The sequence below is a fragment of the Neofelis nebulosa genome, chromosome 2, assembly GCF_028018385.1.
Source record: "Neofelis nebulosa isolate mNeoNeb1 chromosome 2, mNeoNeb1.pri, whole genome shotgun sequence".
Taxonomy (NCBI): domain Eukaryota; kingdom Metazoa; phylum Chordata; class Mammalia; order Carnivora; family Felidae; genus Neofelis; species Neofelis nebulosa.
Window position 1 is genome coordinate 88036036 of NC_080783.1, and position 21453 is coordinate 88057488.

General features: G+C 34.2%; 1 protein-coding gene across 3 annotated transcripts in view; it reads right to left on the bottom strand.

Moving 5' to 3' along the window:
* Window positions 1-21453, bottom strand: part of KYNU (kynureninase) — a 115548-nt gene that overhangs the window by 42627 nt on the left and 51468 nt on the right. For all 3 annotated transcript variants that reach the window (XM_058715406.1, XM_058715407.1, XM_058715408.1), the window contains exons 9-10: window positions 8128-8226; window positions 7271-7344 (exon numbers count right to left, since the gene is read on the bottom strand). In XM_058715406.1, coding sequence (XP_058571389.1) covers window positions 7271-7344; window positions 8128-8226 — 173 coding nt within the window. The remainder of the gene's footprint in view (window positions 1-7270; window positions 7345-8127; window positions 8227-21453) is intronic.

A 21453-nucleotide genomic window follows, 5' to 3' on the forward strand; every position in this document is an offset into this window, starting at 1 on the left:
CTTAACTGCAACTTTAGAAGAAAAAATAAATTTTGAGATTTCAAAGGACTCCACAATTTTCCCAAATTAATGATTATGTCACCATTATCTGAGAGTAGTGATTTGCAAGTAACAATGGCTTTAATATATCTTTTTATACTGATAATTACTATTTTGGCTTCCCTTTAAGAGCCAGGATTACTTTATCTCCTGAGTTAAAAAAATCAGATTATTTACTGAATTTATTTCTAATTGTGATCACACCCCAGAGTATAAATGTTATTTTTATGATTACAGCTTAAATTCACAACACACAAAAATCATCTAGATGATTATGCATAGTTAAAATTATTTCAAGCCAAGAAGATAAGGGATCCTTTTAGAGTTACTAATCTAACATGGTTTCCGAATGAAGATAGGTATAGGTTATATGTCATGATTCCATCGATGAGTTTTCTTCAATCAATGTGCCATCTTTTGGGCTCCTTACAGTGAGGATTTAGGGACTAAAACTTAGAACAAGTTTAATGTCCTCCATGAGCTTGGCTCTGAAATTAAGTGTGAGCATGAAGCAAACTTGATTTCACCAGTGTTTATAATTTCTAAAATATTGTAGAATAGGCATAACGAGCAATTTCATGATAATAGGCAGAATTTTAAATGTTAAGTCAATAACTCAGGTTCCATAAAAGTTCGAGTGAAAAGTATTAAAAGAAAATGATCACTTGACATATCCCTTTAAGAAATGTCATTTAAGTAATTCTTTCTACTTCTTTATACTTTCTCAAATGTGTGAAACTAACCAAGTGAAATCTTTCTCATAGGCAACAATTTCAGCTCTCAAAGTAACAAAGAGTAAATTTATTCACTTAGTTAATGTAGCATTCCATTCAGCAGAGGATTTGTAACTGTAAATTTCCCCACCAAGCTTTTCCAAAGCACCTGAGTTAAAGGTATCTATCCACTGCTCCTATGGCAAGGTCTGAGAATTCACTTAGCAACTATAAAACATAAAAACATATAAACATATAAAACATATAAAACACATATTCTAACCTTGCGTTACCTGTCATCTAAATCAACCATCAGTTATTAAAATATTATCTCTATAGTGGATTATAAGTTAAAATCATAGGCAGTATCTTATATTTATTTTCATCTGTGAAAGTTACTTGTACAAAAATATGTATTGGTTATATTTGTTCATGTCTTCTTAATTGACTCAGGATCTTTCTTTTTTTTTAATAAAATTTTTTAATGTTTACTTATTTTTGAGAGAGAGACAGAGCATGAATGGGGGAGGGGCAGGAAGATAGGGAGACATAGAAACCGAAGCAGGCTCCAGGCTCTGAGCTGTCAGCACAGATCCTGACCTGGGGCTTAAACTCAGGAGCCATGAGATCATGACCTGGGCCGAAGTCGGATGCTTAACCGACTGAGACACCCAGGCGTCCCAGGATCATTTTCTTTACATGACAAAGATGATTACCTTAAAAAGGATACTTCTGCTGCAATAAGATAAAATGGAAGTTTCACTCTGTTTACACCCTGAGATTAGAAAGAAATATGGACGTAATGGAAGTCTTCATTATTTGATGACCAACGGAATACTGGGAAAAGGTCATTTAAAATAAAATCCATTTTAAACAAATAACCATATTTTTATAGTAATTAATGGAAGTTTTTAAAATTTGATTGAGATGCTTTTAAAAGGTAAAGTTTAAAATTATATAAAAATGTACACAAAATTTGATAAAACAAGTTAGAAGTATAATGTGCTAATTATTAAAAGGAGTAAATAATAAATCGAGTGTTGATTTTTTTGGTGTATTTTAAAAAATGTTGGGATAGAAAAATACAATCTCTTTCATATTACATTTAACTTTTTTAGCATGACCATAGAAATGATCATTTCTATAAAAATTTTTGAAGCATTCATCATTTCCTTTCAATCCTTGATATTCAAGTCATTTGCTTTTGAAGTACCGTGTCTAATTTCTTCTACTTCATCTGTTATTGGTTCTAACTCTGACAGATTCTCACTGCCCATAATTTTGTGATTCAGCAATTCTTCAGTATCACTTGCATCAGGAAATCTTGAATCTCTTGAAAAATTTTACTTTACAATCCATTTTCATTATGTTTTTATTGTGTTACCTGATAGTTATAAATTTTATAACCAGCAAGAGACCAAGACATTTTATAAGTCGTAGAGATAGATGCTAATACTAATTGGGAAAGGGTGTTCAGTAAAAGCTAATTTTGTGAGTAGTTCATTAGGGAATATTTTCTATTATGGCAATCTTTGCTTTCTAACATTACTATGTGTCTTTGGGAAGTGGGATAATGCCTTGGTAATCAGAAACTCTTGTAATTTGCAATCAGATTAAAAGAAGGGGTAAAAATTAAGCAAGTGATAAAGCTGGAAATGCAAATTGGTGTCCTCTACAAATGTCTATTATTGAAACCAAGACCGTGGATGTTTCTGGACCCAGGGACCAAAGTTGAGGCACTGAGAGTGAAAAGGTGAAAGAGTAAACTTTGTAAAATTTAGAAGAGTCATCACATAAATTGGAGCTGAAGCAAGAGAAAATGGCGCCCTGAAGCCTAGGGCTGTGGGAGGGAAACATCAATGACAAAGGGGATGGTGAAGGATATCTAATATAACTGAGAAGTCAAAAAGTTGTGGCTGAGAAGTCATCCAAGTTAATAGTAAACACCGAACTTGAGAAACAGGCTAACAGATGACCTAGGAAGTGGAGGTCACATTTCAACTTAAGATTCTCTGAAAACGGAGAAATCTATTGATATTGGCCTACTGCATTTCAAAGGACCTGGAGTTTCATGAATTTACACACCTTGCTGGTGTCCCCTACACTTCCTCGTTCTCTAGACTTTAACCAGGAGAACTTATGCAGGTAGTAGACAAGAATACGATACCTAAGTCCAAAAGGATCACTAAGAAATTAAACCAGGTTTAAATTATAGATAAGTTTTAGATGATGGCATTCTCCAGCATTGCCTGGAGAAGTATATAGAATCAATGTGTCAAGTCAGCATTCCCTGGAACAAATGTGTATTAGATGGTCTTCCCATTTAACATTAATTGTACAGTTGGGCCAAGCATGGCATGAGCTTTTCTTAAGTTGTTTTGCTACATTTTCTTTATGCCTCTTTTTATCCTTTTTTAGACTTTCCTGAATATTGTTTGGCTTGTCTTTTTTTTTTTATTTTCCCAAATAAAAATAATAATAACCTACATTGCTGAGTTCTAAAATTTGCCCTAACCATGCACTGAAGTTGGCCAGTCTCTTCAGCTGGTTCTTCTTAACCTGGAAATTACTTATTATAATAAAGAAGATGACTCAATCCCTTTAAAAAGCCTTAAAAATGTCATCTCTATTTCTAGGCTTCAATCACACACTTCTAGCTGATTATGGGAATGTGCTAACACGATTTGAAATTCTAGCATTTTCATCAAAATTATCAGTAGGTCTCATTCTTGGTCACTCAAAAAACTTAAAAAACCTAAGGGAAATGAACATTTCAATAAATCTAATACATTGGAGCATTTGGAGCTTTATTATGTCCTTTATTATGGAAATAATAAAGCTTTATTATGGAAAGTGAGGAACAGCAATTTTCTAGTATGAATGGTCTTACTGGATGGGGTAAAAAAGCAAGTGACAGAAGGAATCTTAATATGGGGCTCCTGGGTGGCTTAGTCAGTTAAGCATCTGTGCAGAGCCTGCTTAGGATTCTCTCTTTCCCTCTGTCTCTGCCCTCCCCATATCGTTCTCTCTCCTTCCTCTCTCTCTCAAAATAAATAAAAACACATTTAAAAGAAAAAGAGCTCATATGATCCAGGCTTGTTCTGTTTTCATGCTAGACTCTCTTTCTCAAAAAAAAAAAAAGCATATATACACATGCACATATATATGTGTATGTATGTGTGGCTGGGGGTGTTGAATTGCAGTCTATGGCCTCCTACAGAAGAATCATTTTATGAGCTTCAGATATTTTTGAATCCCATAAAACCAAAAGGTTAATTACTGATCTAAAGTGTACCAAAAAGTCAACATTTATAAAGTTAAAAAAATTCAATGTATTTAAGTCCTTTTTTAGTGATGCATTTCTGATCTTCAAATTCTTATAGCTAAAAGTATTTCCCTTTATATCTCAGAGCAATAATTATTAATTTTATAGAATGAGTTGAAGTCATCCTTGAAGGAAAAAAAAACAAGATGGCATTTACTCAAAACCAGTTCTAATTTAGAATAATTCTTAGCTATAGACAAAGTTTAGAATATGACACTGGAATGAGAAAAGGTGATGATAAACTAGGACAAGGTCAAGTTTTACTTGAGAATAACGGCTTGAGTTATGATGCTTAATGCAGTGGATTGACGATAGTCTGTACTCTTTCCCTTTATTGGCAAAAGGTTTTTGGAAAAAGTCTTAGGTTATATGTTCTGAAAAATGGCCAAAATGCCTATTTAAACAAAAAAAAAAAAAAAAAGTGCAACTTCTTGGTACAGATGTAATTTACCAGTTGCTAATGGAAACATATAAAATATATTTCAAAGTTATATACTGAATATTAAACTTTAGAATTCAGGGTTACACATTCTGGTATCCACTGTCTACACCAGGTGGGTCAGTCACTCCCATAATGCCCTTTTTCCCACCCTTGGTGAACATTTATGCATTCTGTTTAACCACACACTTAGAATGCCCCTAATTTAACTCTGACCTTCATCCTGTTTTACTTTTTTTGTTGAAGGTTTTGACCACACAAGTATAACACTATAAATACAGTCAAATAGTACAAGAAAAACCAATTTAAATATATATACTTTAAAAATTCTTAAGAAAGAATAAATGACATAAAAGAAAATATCACTTGTATACTACTTGTTTGAAATAACACGCTTAGCCACTAGATGTCACCCTTTAAAAAAGCAACAGAGTTTACTTCCCAACGTTTGCTACATCAATAGCTGTTACATTCCACTATTGGGTGGAAGTTGGCACCGTTGGAATTAGTCATTCTGACATGATGTAAAAAGAAGCTTTAACAACAAACAAACAAACAACAACAAACAGGGTTTCCTATAAAGAGGGCTTCATGAGTCAAGCCTGATTTGAGTCTTTGGAGACCAAAGCCGGATGGTTAAAATGCCACAAGAGATAATAACATATAATTTTCAAAATGTTAAAAGCATGTCTCTCCTATAAGTATGAAGTGAAGATCAATAAAGATCTCATTCAACTCATTAATTAGCGAGGAACCAGTCAGACGGTAAGGAATGTAAGGCCTGTAAAAGAGCATTCAAGGAATGGAAACTTACTTACACAGTTTTCCAAAGGCCTGCTGAAATGAACTTGGTAACAGACACAAAACTGTGTCATGTTCTACAAATTACAAGCCACAGCCTCTGAGGTTATGTTTTCTATTTGAGAGAAACGATCTCTGCTAGTCAGAAGTCTAAGAGGTGACATACAACTTCACAGTGAAGCGACAAAGTATTTAGCCTAGATGTATGGACAACATGTAATTCTTTCACAATTGTGCCTAGTGCTTTACATGCACCGTCCCATTTTATTCTCAGAATCATTGCTTATGAGGTAGATGCTGATATTATCTTTATGTAGAGACTAGAACACTGAGAGGTCAAGGAACACTCTTTAGGTTATGGACCAGAGAGTGATCATGCTGGAATGTGAATGTGGCCTGTCTATACAGTCTTTCTCCTGGGACCAAAGATCTAACAATTAGAGTGGTCTAGAGGATGATGGGATTCTACAAGACGAAGTGCATGTGAGCACACTATGGCGGCTTCACCCCCTCCTGTTTCTCATCCATGAAGGACAAATAGTGACAAAAGAAATTTCAAGTGCAACAGACATATGCTGTAAGATCAGAGCTTAGCTGCTAACGCTTAAATTCTTGAAAATTTGTGTAGATTACTTAACATATCCCTCACCATCCCACCAGCTTGTCTTTGGATTCGTATGATACACCAGATCCTCTATTACAATTTAAATAAGTGGAGAGTGGGAAATGATCAGAGTAGTGAGTCTCCACACAAAAGCAAGCAGTATCTTATATACTGTCTACAGGGAAACCAATTACGTTAGGTAAAACACTATCAATGGGTTTTGCTAAAAATGAAAAAGAGACCATTTAAAATATGCATAGTATTCCTGTAACATAATAATGCTTTATATTCTTTTCAGAGAATTTGGGACATGGGGAGAAATCTAATATACTGACAATATATTTGGGGAAGACATCTGCCTGACAAAATACCTGTCTAAAGAAAACGCTCTATTTAATTTTAAAACTTTCAAATCTTGAAGAAATTTTAGACACGATTAAATGAACTGTAGAAAATCATCTTAAATTTCTTGGATTTATATGCATAGAACCTCAGAAATGTGAGGTGCTCCAAGTTTTATTACTAATTCAGCTTCAATTCTTGTAAAGATTACACCACTCAGCTAGTGGCTGAGAGGATTCAGAAAACTAATCAAACATTATTATATTACCTATTATGAGTCTAGACAGTCTCCTCATCACACATACTTTGATACAAAACTCTGAAAGAAGTTTTTTCAGAATATTATTTCTTTATCTCCATACAGATAAAAACAAACTTACAAGTTCCCTAGTCAAATAAAAATGTATAAATTTGTTAATGTATCACATTTGCATTTATACTTGCTCTAAAAAATGAGAAAGTTATATAAAGTAGAAAAGTATTGCTTTTTATGCAGTCTGTGTTGTTCAGTGTTCAGCTTCTTCAGTTTTCATGGATTATAAAATCTTTTAGGACAGAAGATAATCCTTACAAAACCATCATATAATGTTTCTAGCTTTAAAGGTAGATGTAATTTTAATAATAACATACCACATTTAAGGCTCTATTAGGCACAGCTCTGGTTGCCTTTGATTTATTCATCAATGTGAGGAATCTGAAATTTCTGAAGTCTAATTTTGAAAAAAAAATAAGTCATCTCTTTGCATTAAACCATCTGCTCTACATGATTACAGTGACTCATTTTTAGCATTGAGCTTCCCCTTTTGTGATTCATGTTCAACCAACTGAACTCTTCAAAAAGCATTTATTTCTAATAAAGTGCATCATTGTTAATAGAGTGGTAATATAATCATAATCAATCCAGATTCTTATTGGATAGCACCTTAAAGAGCTCATGTAAATTTAGCATATCATTAATGCAAATTAATTTATTCATCACCAGAGAAGAGTCTAAAGATGGTACTCACGCAGGTTTAATTGTATGAGCATGTTTTTCATGGACAAAGGCACCAGCAAGACCTCCCGCTCCTGAGTTTAAATACTGGATAGAAAAGAAATTAAAATGTATGAGCATATGATAAAAATGAACAATAAAATCACTTGACTTTTTTGTGATGAAACCAACTTTTGACCAGCTCAAAATGTGTGATTATTTGAGCTTTTATAATAAACCATAATTTTACATTGCCTAACTCAAAGAAAAAAAAATAAACATAAGCATTATTAATTGAGACTAAATACCTATTACATTTTTGGCCAAATTTTGCCTCAACTAAATAGGTAACAGTTCCAATGAAGTCTATCTAATTTTAAACGCTATTCATTTCAATTATTTTGTTACAAAAATATTTCCATAATAATAATAAATCTATTTTTAAAACACCTACATTAAAATAAAATTAGTTTCATTTCCATAATCCCTGCCAATGAAATTGTCTTCAAATATCAATATCAAGTTGATTCCATAAGAATTATCTTTATGTATGTAGAAATGACACAGCATATCACCAAAACCTAAGAATCTAATCAATTTGAATTAAGTTCTAAGGGTGGAGCTTTTTTCCTAAAATCTCATGATTTTTCTATAGTAGCCAGGCAATTAAAGGAATCAGTACTCTATAGTGGATGGAAATACCCAATTTTAATTATTTATTATACTACTCTATCATATGACTTTATAATTAACTAAAGTCAGAAAAAAACAGTAACAAAAGAAATGGAGGAAAGTAAATCAAATAGTTAAAACTGGCCACCAATCCAGTTGTTCATTTAGATAACAATCAATGTGTAATAAAAGGATATGAACATATTAACTAATTTGTACCTTGTAGGAGCACCAGCAGGCAAAATCAACCCCCCAGTCATGTAAGCGGAGTTCAACATTTCCAACTGCATGTGCTAGATCAAAGCCAACAAAACAACCCTGGGGAAGAACATAATAACAAGTTTTGAATTTGCTTAATGATTAGAAATAATAAGTACAAATATCTCTAAAAAAAATCTTTGACAAACTGCTGTACTATAAATATGGTTTATCCTTTGGTACAGTGGTTCACAAGATGTAAACCACAAAACACTGGGCATTCCCAAAATCCTTCTAGGTCAAAATTGTTTTCAAAATATGAAGACATTTTTGCCTTCTTCACTGTGTTGACATTTGCAATGATACTTTAAAAACAGTTATGGGAAAATTGCTGGCATGTTAGCAAAATCAAGGCAGTGGCACCAGATTATACTAGCAGTCACTGCATGTTGAAACCATTTAGTTGCAGGGGGAAATAAGATAATTTTGCTTAAAAATCTCCTTGAAAGGGATGCCTAGGTGGCTTAGTTGGTAAAGTGTCTGACTCTTGAGGCTCAAGTTGTGATTTTTCAATCTTGAGATCGAGCCCCATGTCAGGCTCTCCCTCTCTCTCTCTGCCCCTCCCCTGCTCATGCTCTCTCTCTCAAAATAAATAAATAAACATTAAAAAAAACTCCTTGAGACATCTGTAAAAATGATAAAGTTATTTTAAATCTCAATGCCTTAGTTCTCATATTTTTAGGGTTTAACATGAGAAGTATGCATAAAACATTTGACCACATTCTGAAGTAAGAAGGTTACCTCAAAGTAATGCACTTATGCAATTATTTGAGTTGCAAGCTGAACTAGCCACCTTTACTCCACAGAGAACAATTTTTTTTTAATGAAAAAGCAACTGAGAGACAAACAACAGTAATTCATACTTGGGCATTTGATAGACATTCTTTTGGAAATGAATGAAATGAGTGTCAAATCAAGGAAAACAAGTCATAGTATTTGCTGCCAATGAAAAAAGTTTCTAAGAGAAATTAGGATTTTGAAAACTTATATCCACTTCTATGAATATGACCACTTCCCAATATAAGATATTTCTAACGAGTTTAGTAGTAACATGTGCTTTTTAAAATAACATATAATGAAATAAGTAGGTGTTTGGAAAATATGAACCAATATTTTTCAAACAACCAATGTTTGATATTACATATCAAGCATGGATAAAGACCTCTTCAAAGTACAAAACCATACAATGGATTTTAATGTAACAAAGCAGAGAAAGTTAGTAATTTGGTTTCACATTGCATATCACAACTTGTCAAATTCTGGTACAGTATCAAAGAATAGTCATAACTAACTGAGAAAAGACTATTAAAATACTTTTGCTTTTTCCAACTATCTATCTGCATGAGGACTGATTTTCTTAATATGCTTCATGAAGGAAAAAAAGCAAGAGATTGAATGCAGAAGCAGATATAAAAAACTAGCTGTCTTCTATTAAGCCAAATTAAAGAGATTTGCCAAGTGTACAACATTCTTATTTTGTTTTAGAAAACATAGTTTTGTTTCCCTAATGGCATATTATTTATGTTAATATGTAATGTGTTTGGGATACCAGGGTGGCTCTAGTCCATCGAGCAACTGACTCTTGACTTGGCTCACGTCATGATCCCAGGGTCGTGAGATCAGGTCCCATGTCAGGATACATGCTCAGCATGGAGAGATGCTTAGAATTCACTCTCTCTCTCTCTCTCTCTCTGCCTCTGCCCCTCTCCCCCTCTCATGTTCTCTCTCTCTCTCTAAAATAAAAATATTAAAAAAAATATATGTAATCTATTTGTTATTATTACTCTAAAACGAATGAATAAATGTATTTAATTAAAATATAGTAAATATAGATATAAACACAATATCAAAACCTCTTTGAGGTCTTCAATGGTTTTTAAGAGTGTAAAATGTGTGCATTACTAAAAAGTTTGAGAGGCACCTGGGTGGCTCAGTCTGTTGAGTGTCTGACTCTTGATTTCGGCTCAGGTCATGATCTCCTGGTTTGTGAGTTCAAGCTCTGCATCAGGCTCTGTGCTAACAGCTTGGAGCTTGGAGCCTGCTTCAGATTCTGTGTCTCCCTCTTTCTCTGCCCCTCCACCTCTGCTTGCATGCTTGCTCTCTCTCTCTCTCTCTCTCTCTCTCTCTCTCTCTCTCAGAAATAAACATTTAAATTTTTTTTAAAAGTTTGAGAACCTCTGCTTTAGTATATCCTCTAACCTGATGGAGTTAATAGTAGTTTTCAGTTTGTCACTGAATCCCACATCATGCCCACATTTAATTTAATTAATTCAAGTATATATATATATATGATATGATAAATTGCCTTAATGGCTTTCATTCTTTGTCCATCCTTATATCCATCTTCTTTGCCATGTAATTTTTCAGTTCTTCTCACTGTGGGCAGAATGTGATTCTCTGCACTGGGATTAGACAAGTTACATATTTTGACCAATGGAATGTTAGCACATGTAATACAAGGAGAGTCCAAAGCACTAGAGTGATTAGATTAGGCTTGTTTTCTCTTGTTCTCTGCCATCTCTGTAACAAGGACCTGCTTAGCCAACCTGCTGGCTCAGAGTCTTCCTCACCTGAGCTCAGCTTGGATCAGCTGCTCTCCCCACCTCTCCTTAGTAGGCCAAGAGATGCATGAGTGAGTTCAGTTGAGACTTAGCAGGATCTCTATGACTAAGTAATGCCTAGATCAGTTGACACAAAGATGACCAATAAAAATGATGCTGTTTCTATGACTCAACACTGTGTCTCCATATACATTTACTTGAGACCCTAATAGCCTCTTACTATTTGACTTTGCCTTATTTACTTGTTTACATGGTCCAAGTGTTCTGTATGTCTGCCTAACAGAATTCACTGTTTTAGAAACTAACCCTCTGTTTCTACTGAGTTCCCAGAAGGAAAATCTGAAGCAATGAATTATATTACCCAGATTGTACCCAAACAATAAGTTCATTTTAATGGCTTAACATCAAAACCTTTAACTTCCTATAAATCAAAATGTTAAAAGTTTTACTTTGAGAATATAGTGATTCTTCCCACATTAAGACAATTTTGTACATAAACATGAATTTAAAAAAAAATCCCTGATCATTAAATGGGGGTAATAGTTCACTTTGCAAAAATGTTTTACCTGTGAGTTTTTCTATTTTTAGCTCACTAAGTGCATATAATAATTATGTTTTCAAAACTTTAGATTTCCTGCAACTTTGAAGAAACACATCTATCTATAGAAATTATTGCAGTAAATAATTTCAGAGGGGCCAATTTTAGCTTTTTCTAACACCTTTTAAAAATAACTAATGTTCAGGAGCCTGGGTGGCTCAGTCAGTTAAGCGTCTGACTCTTGGTTTCAGCTGAGGTCATGATACCACAGTTCATGAGATTGAGTCCTGCATCTGGCTCCCTGTTGACAGTGCAGAACCTGCTTGGGACTCTCTCTGTCCCTTTCTTTCCGACCCTCTTCTGGTCTCTCTCTTTCTCAAAATAAATTAATTTTTTTTAAAAAAAAGAATAACCTCAAACTGCTATTACAGGTACTTTCCCTGAACAGAGGGATGCAAACTATGACCTGTTTTTGAAGGTAACCTTGTATTTGAACACAATTAGTTTCATTTGTTTATTCATTTATTTTTTTTATTATTTTAAATGTTTATTTATTTTTGAGAGAGACAGCGTGAGTTGGGGAGGAGCAGAGAGAGAAGGAGACACAAAATTCAAAGTAGGCTCCAGGTTCTGACCTGTGAGCACAGAGCCTGACACGAGGCTCAAACTCACAAACAATGAGATGGTGACTTGAGCCAAAGTCAGATACTTAATCAACTGAGCCACCCAGGCGCCCCTCAGTGTTTAAATTTTTCTATGACTACTTTTGCAAGCAGAATTGAGTGGTTTCAACAGAGACCATATGGGTCACAAATCTCAAATATTTAATATCTTGCCCATTAAAGAAAAGATTTGCTGACCCCTAACATATAGAATTAGTTTCATAAAGAAAACTCAATATATTGAAGAGTCAATTAGAAACTTTACTCACTATAAAGTGGCCAGAACTGGTATCTCATAGAAGAAAAAGTTTTTTACCAGTATTATATATCTGATTTTGTTTTGTTTTGTTGTGGGGGAGGGGATGGATTTGTACTTTGTTTCTCTCAGAAAAAAAAAAAAAAACAGGCAATTCATGTCATAAATGTAGAGAATGATAGAAAAGAAACACAATTAATCTCTATCAAGATTTAAAGATGGTCAAAATCTGGGTTTGCAGACTAATGTTTAAATTCAGCACACACACACACATACAGATTTTTTTGTTTGTATTTTAAGATACATTTTAATACTGAAATTAAATTTAGAAAAAAAAAAAGGTCTGAACTTGACATCCTCTTTTTTCTTGCCAACATTTCTAATTAAAACCAGGTTTTTTTTTCTTTTTTTGTGAAACAGTATTTACAACTCAGTTTTTTATATATATATTTTTAAAACTCAACTTTTCTTCGAAAACTTAAGAAACAGGAAAGGCAGCATTTTTATTTTATTATCAATTATTTATAAAGAATGTCACAATGAAGAAACAATGAAACTTCACCTACCATATCCCATTATTAAAAGCCCTGTAGTCACATCTGTGGTACCACATTAAAAAATCACTTGAGGCTCTTACAATATGTTTTAATGTATGTACAATTCTTTCCCCATGGATGGCAGAAACATAAATTATTAACATGTAACTGTTTTGAGGAAAGGACCAAAAGATACAAACTTTAATGAGACCACCAAAAAGTGATCTTTCAAAAGTTTCACTAGATGGCAGCATCTTAAAAATAAAGAAAAAACACATAGTTCTCCAAACCCTCACCATACTCATCCAGTTAATATTTTCGTTATTTTACCTCTTAAGAGTAGGTAGAAAAACAATATGAATAGGTGAAAACAGAAACTGCTCATTTGAGTGCCTACTTAATGCAATTTTTTAAATAAAAATAAAATATTTTTCAACAGATTTCTATAAAATTATCCAAAGAGCTCACACTGATATTGACACAGCCACATGCATTAAGCTTGCTAAATCACAGTTTTGAGTGCAAGATTCCCTGTGACGCTTCAAAGTTATATTTCAGAATATAACTCACTTTGCTCGGTATGGCTTTTAAAGACCTTTGTCATCTGGTTCAGTCTTCATGTCTCCTGTGCCCTTTACCTACCTCCTCTATTTGCAAAAACCTTTCTCAGTCTCACTTTGCATGGGTAGCTCAGGTTTTGATGGCAAGGTAACCTCTGTGAAAGATTATTTTGCCACACTCTCTCTTCTATCCCATCTGACAGCCCTGTTTGCATAGCTTTCTTGCAGTAAATTTCCAATCATATTGTCTTCTACTTTTACACAATATGCATGAACTTAAGTAATTGTTGAATAAGTAAATGAATAAAAAGTCATACAATTGTCAGTAGATGTTCTCTAAACTGATACTAAATTTTAAAACAATATTATTTGACGCCCTTTGTTCTTGTGGCAATTTTATGTCATAGCAATTTATTCAGACCTACATCTTTTAAAATGAAATTTCTTGGACAATTAATAGTAGTTAAAAATACATTCAAAATCCCTCCGATAAAACAAGGAATATTATGTGTTTTTTTCCTTGCCATCTTCACTAGCTCAATACGAACATTTTTCTAACCAGTGGACTAATACGCACAAGGGCTGTTCTGAGATTTCCAGGTGAAGGGGTAGCTCACTGTCTCTCAAGTTTGATTCATTATTTGTCTATTTATTAAAGTAAAATATGGGATAGTACAACTTAATTTTTTTCCTGATAAGTTTATTGATTCATTCAGACAAATTGACTTTAGACTGAAACCATTTTGTTTCTTCTTCATCAAAAAAAAAACCCCTATAAATTATTAAGACCATCAATAAGCAACAGATTTTAGTGTGAAAAGGTAATTATACAAGATTTAGTGGGTACACACAGAGCTGATAGTCAGCTGGTATGCATTGGGATGCTCATATAATTGCTAAAGTAATAAAATACTTGAAATGTTTGTCCTGATCCACTTGAGTAATCACCCATGGTGGTAGGTCCCATGATCCCTAGGAGATAACTGCAGGGATGCTTTCCAGCTAGCTTGTGGCCATTCATACATACCAGTCTCTTCATGTTCCCTCTCTAGTGCATGTCCAAACACCAGTGGATGCCCAAGGCAGTGACACTAACATCATGGTGGGTAAATTACAGATGCCTATAAGTCCCTTCAAGGCTAGTAAAGAGTACTAGTAACAAAAATGTGGCATTTCCATGGCTGTTGGGGGGAACTACAGCTTTCACACCATATCAATCAGGTCTTTAAATATTGTGAATATCATTCCTGGTTTGGTATAAAAATCATAGGAAACAATCAAAGAACTGCAGTGTTATAAATTTGGACAACATTACCTTAAAAAGAAAAACTGATGGCAAACTTTGAGGAAAGTGAACAACAAAAAAAGAAAAAGTTATAGTATATGTGAGTGAGTTCGTGTGTGTGTGCGTGTGTGTGTGCGCGCGTGCATGTTGGTCAACTCTATATAGATGGTAAAAACAAATGGTGGATTAACAGTAATAGGTTAACCAGTTATCTCTGATCTTGGGATTCTCCAAAGAAGTTCATAATTAGGGAGTAATTGGATAGTATTGGAGGAAGGTAGGAATGAAGGGGAAGAAGATGAAAGCTAGTAAGTCTTCTTGCCATAGTCTTTTATTTTTTTTTTAAGTTTATTTATTTATTTTGAGAGAGACAGAGAGAGACAGAAAGAGACAGAGAGAGGCAGAGAGAATTGCAGGCAGGTTCCACAGTGTCAGCGCAGAGCTTGACATGGGACTCAAACTCATGAGCTGTGAGATCATGACCTGAGCCTAAATCAAGAGTTGGATGCTTAACCAACTAAGCCGCTCAGGTGCCCCTCTGCCATAGTCTTGAAGCACTTAATTTTCCAAAATGGATTCAAGTCCTATGATTCAAAAGCATACACAGATGCTAAATAATAATAATTATAATACTCAATAAAGATCTCTGTAAAAGGTGCCTCTATCATCTCTGTTAGTATCTCATTTCAGAGTCAATTTTTATTCTGAAAGTCTTTCATCCAGCCTGAGTTTATTATGTTCTCCAATTTCTTTTCATTTATTCTACTATGAAAGAGTTTAGAGCAAGTGTTCCCAAAATGTGCCACTTTGGCATGTGGAATATTTTGAGCTGAAGGCAATCAAGACTCTGCAAACTTAAGAGAAATATTTACCCTAGTTACTACCTAAGAGAATCTAAATTAGTTTTTCTCAGAATAAGAGTTATTAGCAGAGATAAATTTTATCTGAATGGCCCAACTCTGTGGCAGTTCAGACATTTAAATACCAAACATCTGTTCTTCCTGTTGCCGGGTGAATTGCCCACCTCCCCATTGAACTCCAGGCCTCTATCCAATTCCTTAGCTGTGGATGGGATATATACCTCAGTTTACTTTTCTATCTTTGAATCGCTTATGTATATAGGGTTCTCATATGTACAAAATCAAATTTTATTTTCTCCTGCTAACCTGTCTCATGTCAACTTGTCAGACCAGCCAGAACAATCTTTGAGGGTAGAGGAAAATTTTCCTCCTCAACAGTGCCAATTATTCACATTTGTATAAATTGCTATTGTAGAAACTTAAATTAATCCTTTTAGTTGGACTTGCTTAAAGTACATATTGATGACACTGACAAATCCATAGATGAGTAGTCAGAGGTGGGGAGCATGGAGTCAATTTGCTACTGAAATTTAAAAGAAATGTGTCAGTTAAGAAGGTATGAGACAGAGCCAACAGCTTATGGAGAGAAAAAGGGATTTAGGAGACAGAAAAGGCAAAAAAAAAAATCTTGAGACTCCTAAGTGTTGTGTAATTTGCAGGTAAAAATGTCTTACTCTAACAAAGAGTGTGCTTTCAAGAGTAAATTTCTGCTATTTCTTTTACCAGAAAAAAAGCAGTGATTGTTGTCTCTATATATTGTTGGAAGTAAGTATAAAACTGAAGGGAAAAAAATAAAACAAATTGAGTGGCAGTGTTCTCTTTTAGAGTCTTTCTCCAGCTGGCAAGGACCTCACACAAAATAGTTTGTTTGATTTATTTCAGATACCCAAGATGAGAAAAATAGCTCAAGGTAATTTTTCAAGCTTAATTTAGTTCATTTAATATTTAATGAGTTAATGGAGCAGTCTGCATGTCCTAAGTGTGTCAAAGAATAGAAATGGAATTTGAAAAAGAGCTCAAAATTTACAAAACATGTTTTGATTTTTAGAATAGTTACCCATTATAAATAATTCTTCCAAATTTTCTGATTCTACTTAAATGGGGGCACAGTTGTGCTTTAAATAGCATGTGATCCATAAAATTAGCTTGATCCATCCTTGCTGATGTGTACACACTTATTCATCCACTGGCCAAACAGGTATGTATTTAGAGAGAGATAAGAGATTATGTGCAAAGCACTAGCATGTGTCTGTGAAGTTTATAGGGTCCACTTTCAATCAGTCATTGAACACTCTGCTGACATAAGCTTCCTAAATTTGAGACTTAAGATAAGCATAGAAATAATTACAAGATAGTGCAAAAGGTGGTCAATAATACGTTTTCCATCATGCTATGAAAATACAATATAAAGACAGATTTAGCCTGACACAGGGAAGCAAGAAAATTTTGATGATGGAGGTAAAGGATTGCACACTCATTTTTCTATAGGAGGTAGTCAAGAAGTATATGAGTTGGGCCTATAAGAAATATTTCACTTTACCCTTTCTTGTAATATAAGCATAAATACATATGCCAGCTGTCACGGCTTCAGTGCCAGGGTCAATAGCTACAGATAAGAGTTGTGCTGAAGAGCTCAAATCCTATTTAATGGGCAGAGCTATTACCCAGCCTTGCCACTTATTCTACACAAATGATGATCCAGTATTGCCAACCTTCTTATTTCTCAGGAGATATTTGAAACTAGGAATTTTTATATAAAACCTCTTGACTTTTTATTGTTAACATGTGATGATTTTTTTTTTAAATATACCATGTTTGTGGGGCACCTGGGTGGCTCAGTCAGGTAAGTGTCTGACTTCAGCCCAGGTCATGACTTCACGGTTCATGGGTTCAAGACCCACATAGGGCTCTGTGCTGACAGCTCAGAAGTTGGAGCTTGCTTCGGATTCTGTGTCTCCCTCTCTCTCTGCCCCTTCCCTACTCACGGTCTGTCTTTCTCTCTCTCTCAAAAATAAATAAACATTGAAAAAATAGATATACCATGAATGCATGTATAAAGGCTAAACAACACAAATCTTTAGGACAGGTTGTAACCTGTAAAGCAAGTAGTGGTTAAGCTGGAAGAACAGAATTCACATGTGGGAATTCTAACAGGAGGAAAAGCTAAGAATAAAGGCATGGAAACAGAAAGTATGACAACTGGGCAAGAAACCTATGAAACATTTGGTTTAGCTGAAAAAAGTTACATGAAGGAGAACAGAGGCAAATGTGATATTGATAATTTAGGTATATGCAAAATCATAAAAGGCTCAAGTGATTTGGATTTTATTCCACAAATGGCAGAAGTGTGGTGGTCATCATGTGGGACAAACATGAGGCAGGGCATCTAATAGATATATAGATCTATCAGACACATGGATCTAATCACAGCATTCCCAAACACTGGCAGTTGTCTTTTCAAAGGCATGGTGACTTTTAACATTTACTTTTCTCTTTATCTACCCATCCTGTTACAAAGTGGATTTGAAGCAACTCTTTAATTTATCCATCACAAGGTAATAATACCTATATTAGAGCCCCATTTAGATGTGAAATGAAAATACGATTTTTCATAAGGTATTTTCCAGTGATTGCTATGTCAATTTACATGGCAAATTTCTCAACTAGATTTACTTATATATGTAAATTTACTTACATACTGAACTTGATAATATTTCAGAGGAGTCAATAGGATAATTCTTGAAGATATCATCCTTAATTTCTTCCCTTGAAGCTTATTTTTACGGACAATATGATAGTAATATTCTTTGTTCACCACCTTACTTAAGATAGATTATTTGCTAAGAAAATGAATATTTTGTCTTCACTCAACTGAGGTTTGATATTCTTTATTTTATTTTATTTTATTTTATTTTATTTTATTTTATTTTATTTTATTTTTTAATGTTTATTTACTCTTGAGAGAGACAGAGACAGAGTGTGAGCAGGAGTGGGGCAGAGAAAGAGGGAGACACATAATCCAAAGCAGGCTCCAGGCTCTGAGCTGCCAGCACAGGGCTGGACTCAGGGTTCAAACCCACAAACTGCGAGATCATGACCTGAGCCGAAGTCCGACACTCAACCGACTGAGCCACCCAGGGGCCCTGAGGCTAGATATTTTTAATCTTGTTTGCATAAATAATTTAAGTGATTAAAGGAGGGAACAGTGAAGAGGACATTAAGGGAAATCTCTCATATTTTGTTGGGGACTTTTTTTTCTTTTTCTGCTTAGAGGTATTTTGAAATTGTACTTTCCTTGCTGTGAGGCACAAAATTGCCTTTCCATTCTTACAGTGGTCAGTGGATAAATTAGAACTAGTGTATATATTTCATGTTGAAACACTTCCATTTTCCAGTTTAACAAAGACTTACATTACTCTTCCTTTGATTAATCAAGTGGTATGAACAATGGGATATTGGAGAAAATAGCCTAGGGTTTAGACAACTGAAGTATTTTATAAAATGCATATCATCTACAAAAAATAAAAAACAAAACCCTAAGTGTAATATCTCATTTGGAGTTGGGGGGGGGGGGAGCAAAATGTTTGAATAAAGCTAGATCCAGAGAAATAGTTATCTACCATGGCTTTGATGGGAGTGGCCACAGAGGCAACAATCCTGATTGGCAATGAGGAGGCTTGCTTTTTCTCAGATCTGTAATTCTAAAATAATGTCTTGAATCCAAAATACTCCCTTTTTTTTGAGAATTAATCTGTCTTTCTCACACAATCCATCTAATGAAAAACTTAAAACCTCTGATGAAAACTTCTTAGAAAGAACTCAAAATTTTTAGATTCTTGGGTCCTGATCCTCATCAATATATTTTGACTTATTGTTTGCAGGATCCAACCTGGATGAATTTAAGACTACAGATACAGTTCACTATGTATTTCTGAGTAGAATAATCCTTCATTATTCCCAAAGTAATGGATGTTTAGTTAATGGGACATTTCATCACATCTCTGGCCTTTTTCCCCTTTTCTCTATTTCTATGTGTATATCTACACTATCGTCTTTCTTTTATCCTTGGATTCTGTGAATAGAACCAAATCTGGGTGAAACAGCAGGAGCTCAGTACAGATGCTTGATTTCTGATATTTATATAAAACCTGTTTTTAACATGACTGAGAGAATAAAGTTAAATAAAAATGATTTCTATGAGAGATCTGAAAAATATTTCATGTAGCACGAAATAAGTCTGGTATCTGGTACACCCGTGTTGAACTGTATCATGATAGAGATTTTTCAAATTCTTGTATAAGCAACTGCAATTGCCTCTTAACTTCTGTCCATGCTTATCGCATTCCTACTGATTCCTGTAGGCAGGAAATTTCTTTTTAAAATTAAAACAAATTCTAGTTTCTTTACTGTCTAGAAGCTTTCAGTGGCTCTCTGTGGGTCTTCAGGGAGAAGCTCAAGATGTATAATAAAGCTCAATAAGCCCTTCTTTACCTTTGTCTGTCTTATAGATTCCTTTCTTATCATACCCTTTCTAACTGTCCAATCTTTTGTACAATCAAATTATACTAAAGTATTTGCTTTCTGGCAATCCAATCAATTTTTTTTCTTTTTTCTTTTTCTTTTTTTTTTTAGTTGTCTGGAATGGCCCTGCCACAAAACTAGGTACCTGGAGGGGATTTTACCTGGTTAATTCCTACCCATAATTCTAGAATTGTCTCGGGTCTCATCTTCTCCCAGAAGGTCATCACTTTGACACTCCAGACTAAATTAGGTGTTTCTATTTGGACCTCCATTACTATAAGTTACTACTTAAATATTTACTGATAAAAAGAATGAATACAAGAACCAAATGCATGTCATTCTACTGTAGAGAGTATAGAGACATGATTCTCCTTATGCACTAATGAGAAGATCATATTAGGTGAGCTCACAGTGACTTTAATAGAATAGGTGTATTCATTACCATTTCTAGTAAAGATTAATTAATATTTAACATTCTAATATTAAACTGTTTTGGAAAAGGTTAATTTTTATGCATAAAAATTCATACAACATGCCAATTTATATTATAGTTATATATACAAATATATTTTGTACTAATTTTTCCTAGCTGATCCATTGCTCAAATCCCATGCAAGTATTGTTGATATTATTCTATCATAATTGTCCTTTACAGAGTTGATGCCCGATCTCAATAATAGAAGCATCTCAGCCAAGCTTTCTGTAGAATTTTGAGGCTTGGTCAATCATTTGTCTCCTGATAATTGTTTTTAATAAGAATTTAGCCCTTCCTGGGGCACCTGGGTGGCTCAGTCGGTTGGGCGGCCGACTTTGGCTCAGGTCATGATCTCGCAGTCCATGAGTTCAAGCCCCACATCGGGCTCTGTGCTGACCGCTCAGAGCCTGGAGCCTGTTTCAGATTCTGTGTCTCCCTGTCTCTCTGACCCTCCCCTGTTCATGCTCTGTCTCTCTCTGTCTCAAAAATAAATAAATGTTAAAAAAAAATTAAAAAAAAAAGAATTTAGCCCTTCCGTAAAGATAAATGGATAGTTTGAAGAGGTGATCATTTATATGTGTGTTGTTTAGATGTTTCAGATTTTACTAAGTGATGTTAAAGCTAAACTATGTCTTTCTTCTTAGGAATGGTGTTTTTACTTATATTCCGGCTTATGTCTTACATTATTCTGGATCCAAAATTAATTCCTTTTTATTCAAATTGTTTGGGCTCTACTAGTGATTATTATTTATTAATAATTTAAGCAGCTTATGATTAGGTCTAAGAGATGTTTGTACTCATCCTCAGTGGAAAGTGACACAGGACAAGGTAGAAGCTAATAAATTAAAGTGCAGGTTTGCAAGATTTAGTTTTTTTTAGCCATCATTTGCATTTCAATTTTCAGTAGGCTAAAAGAAAACTAACATGCTAGAATGCATAGAAGTATAGTGAAATATAATGTAAAAATGTGATAAATAAGGGGATCAATCATTCATTGATTGAACAAATATTTATTGGCACCCACTGTCTGCCC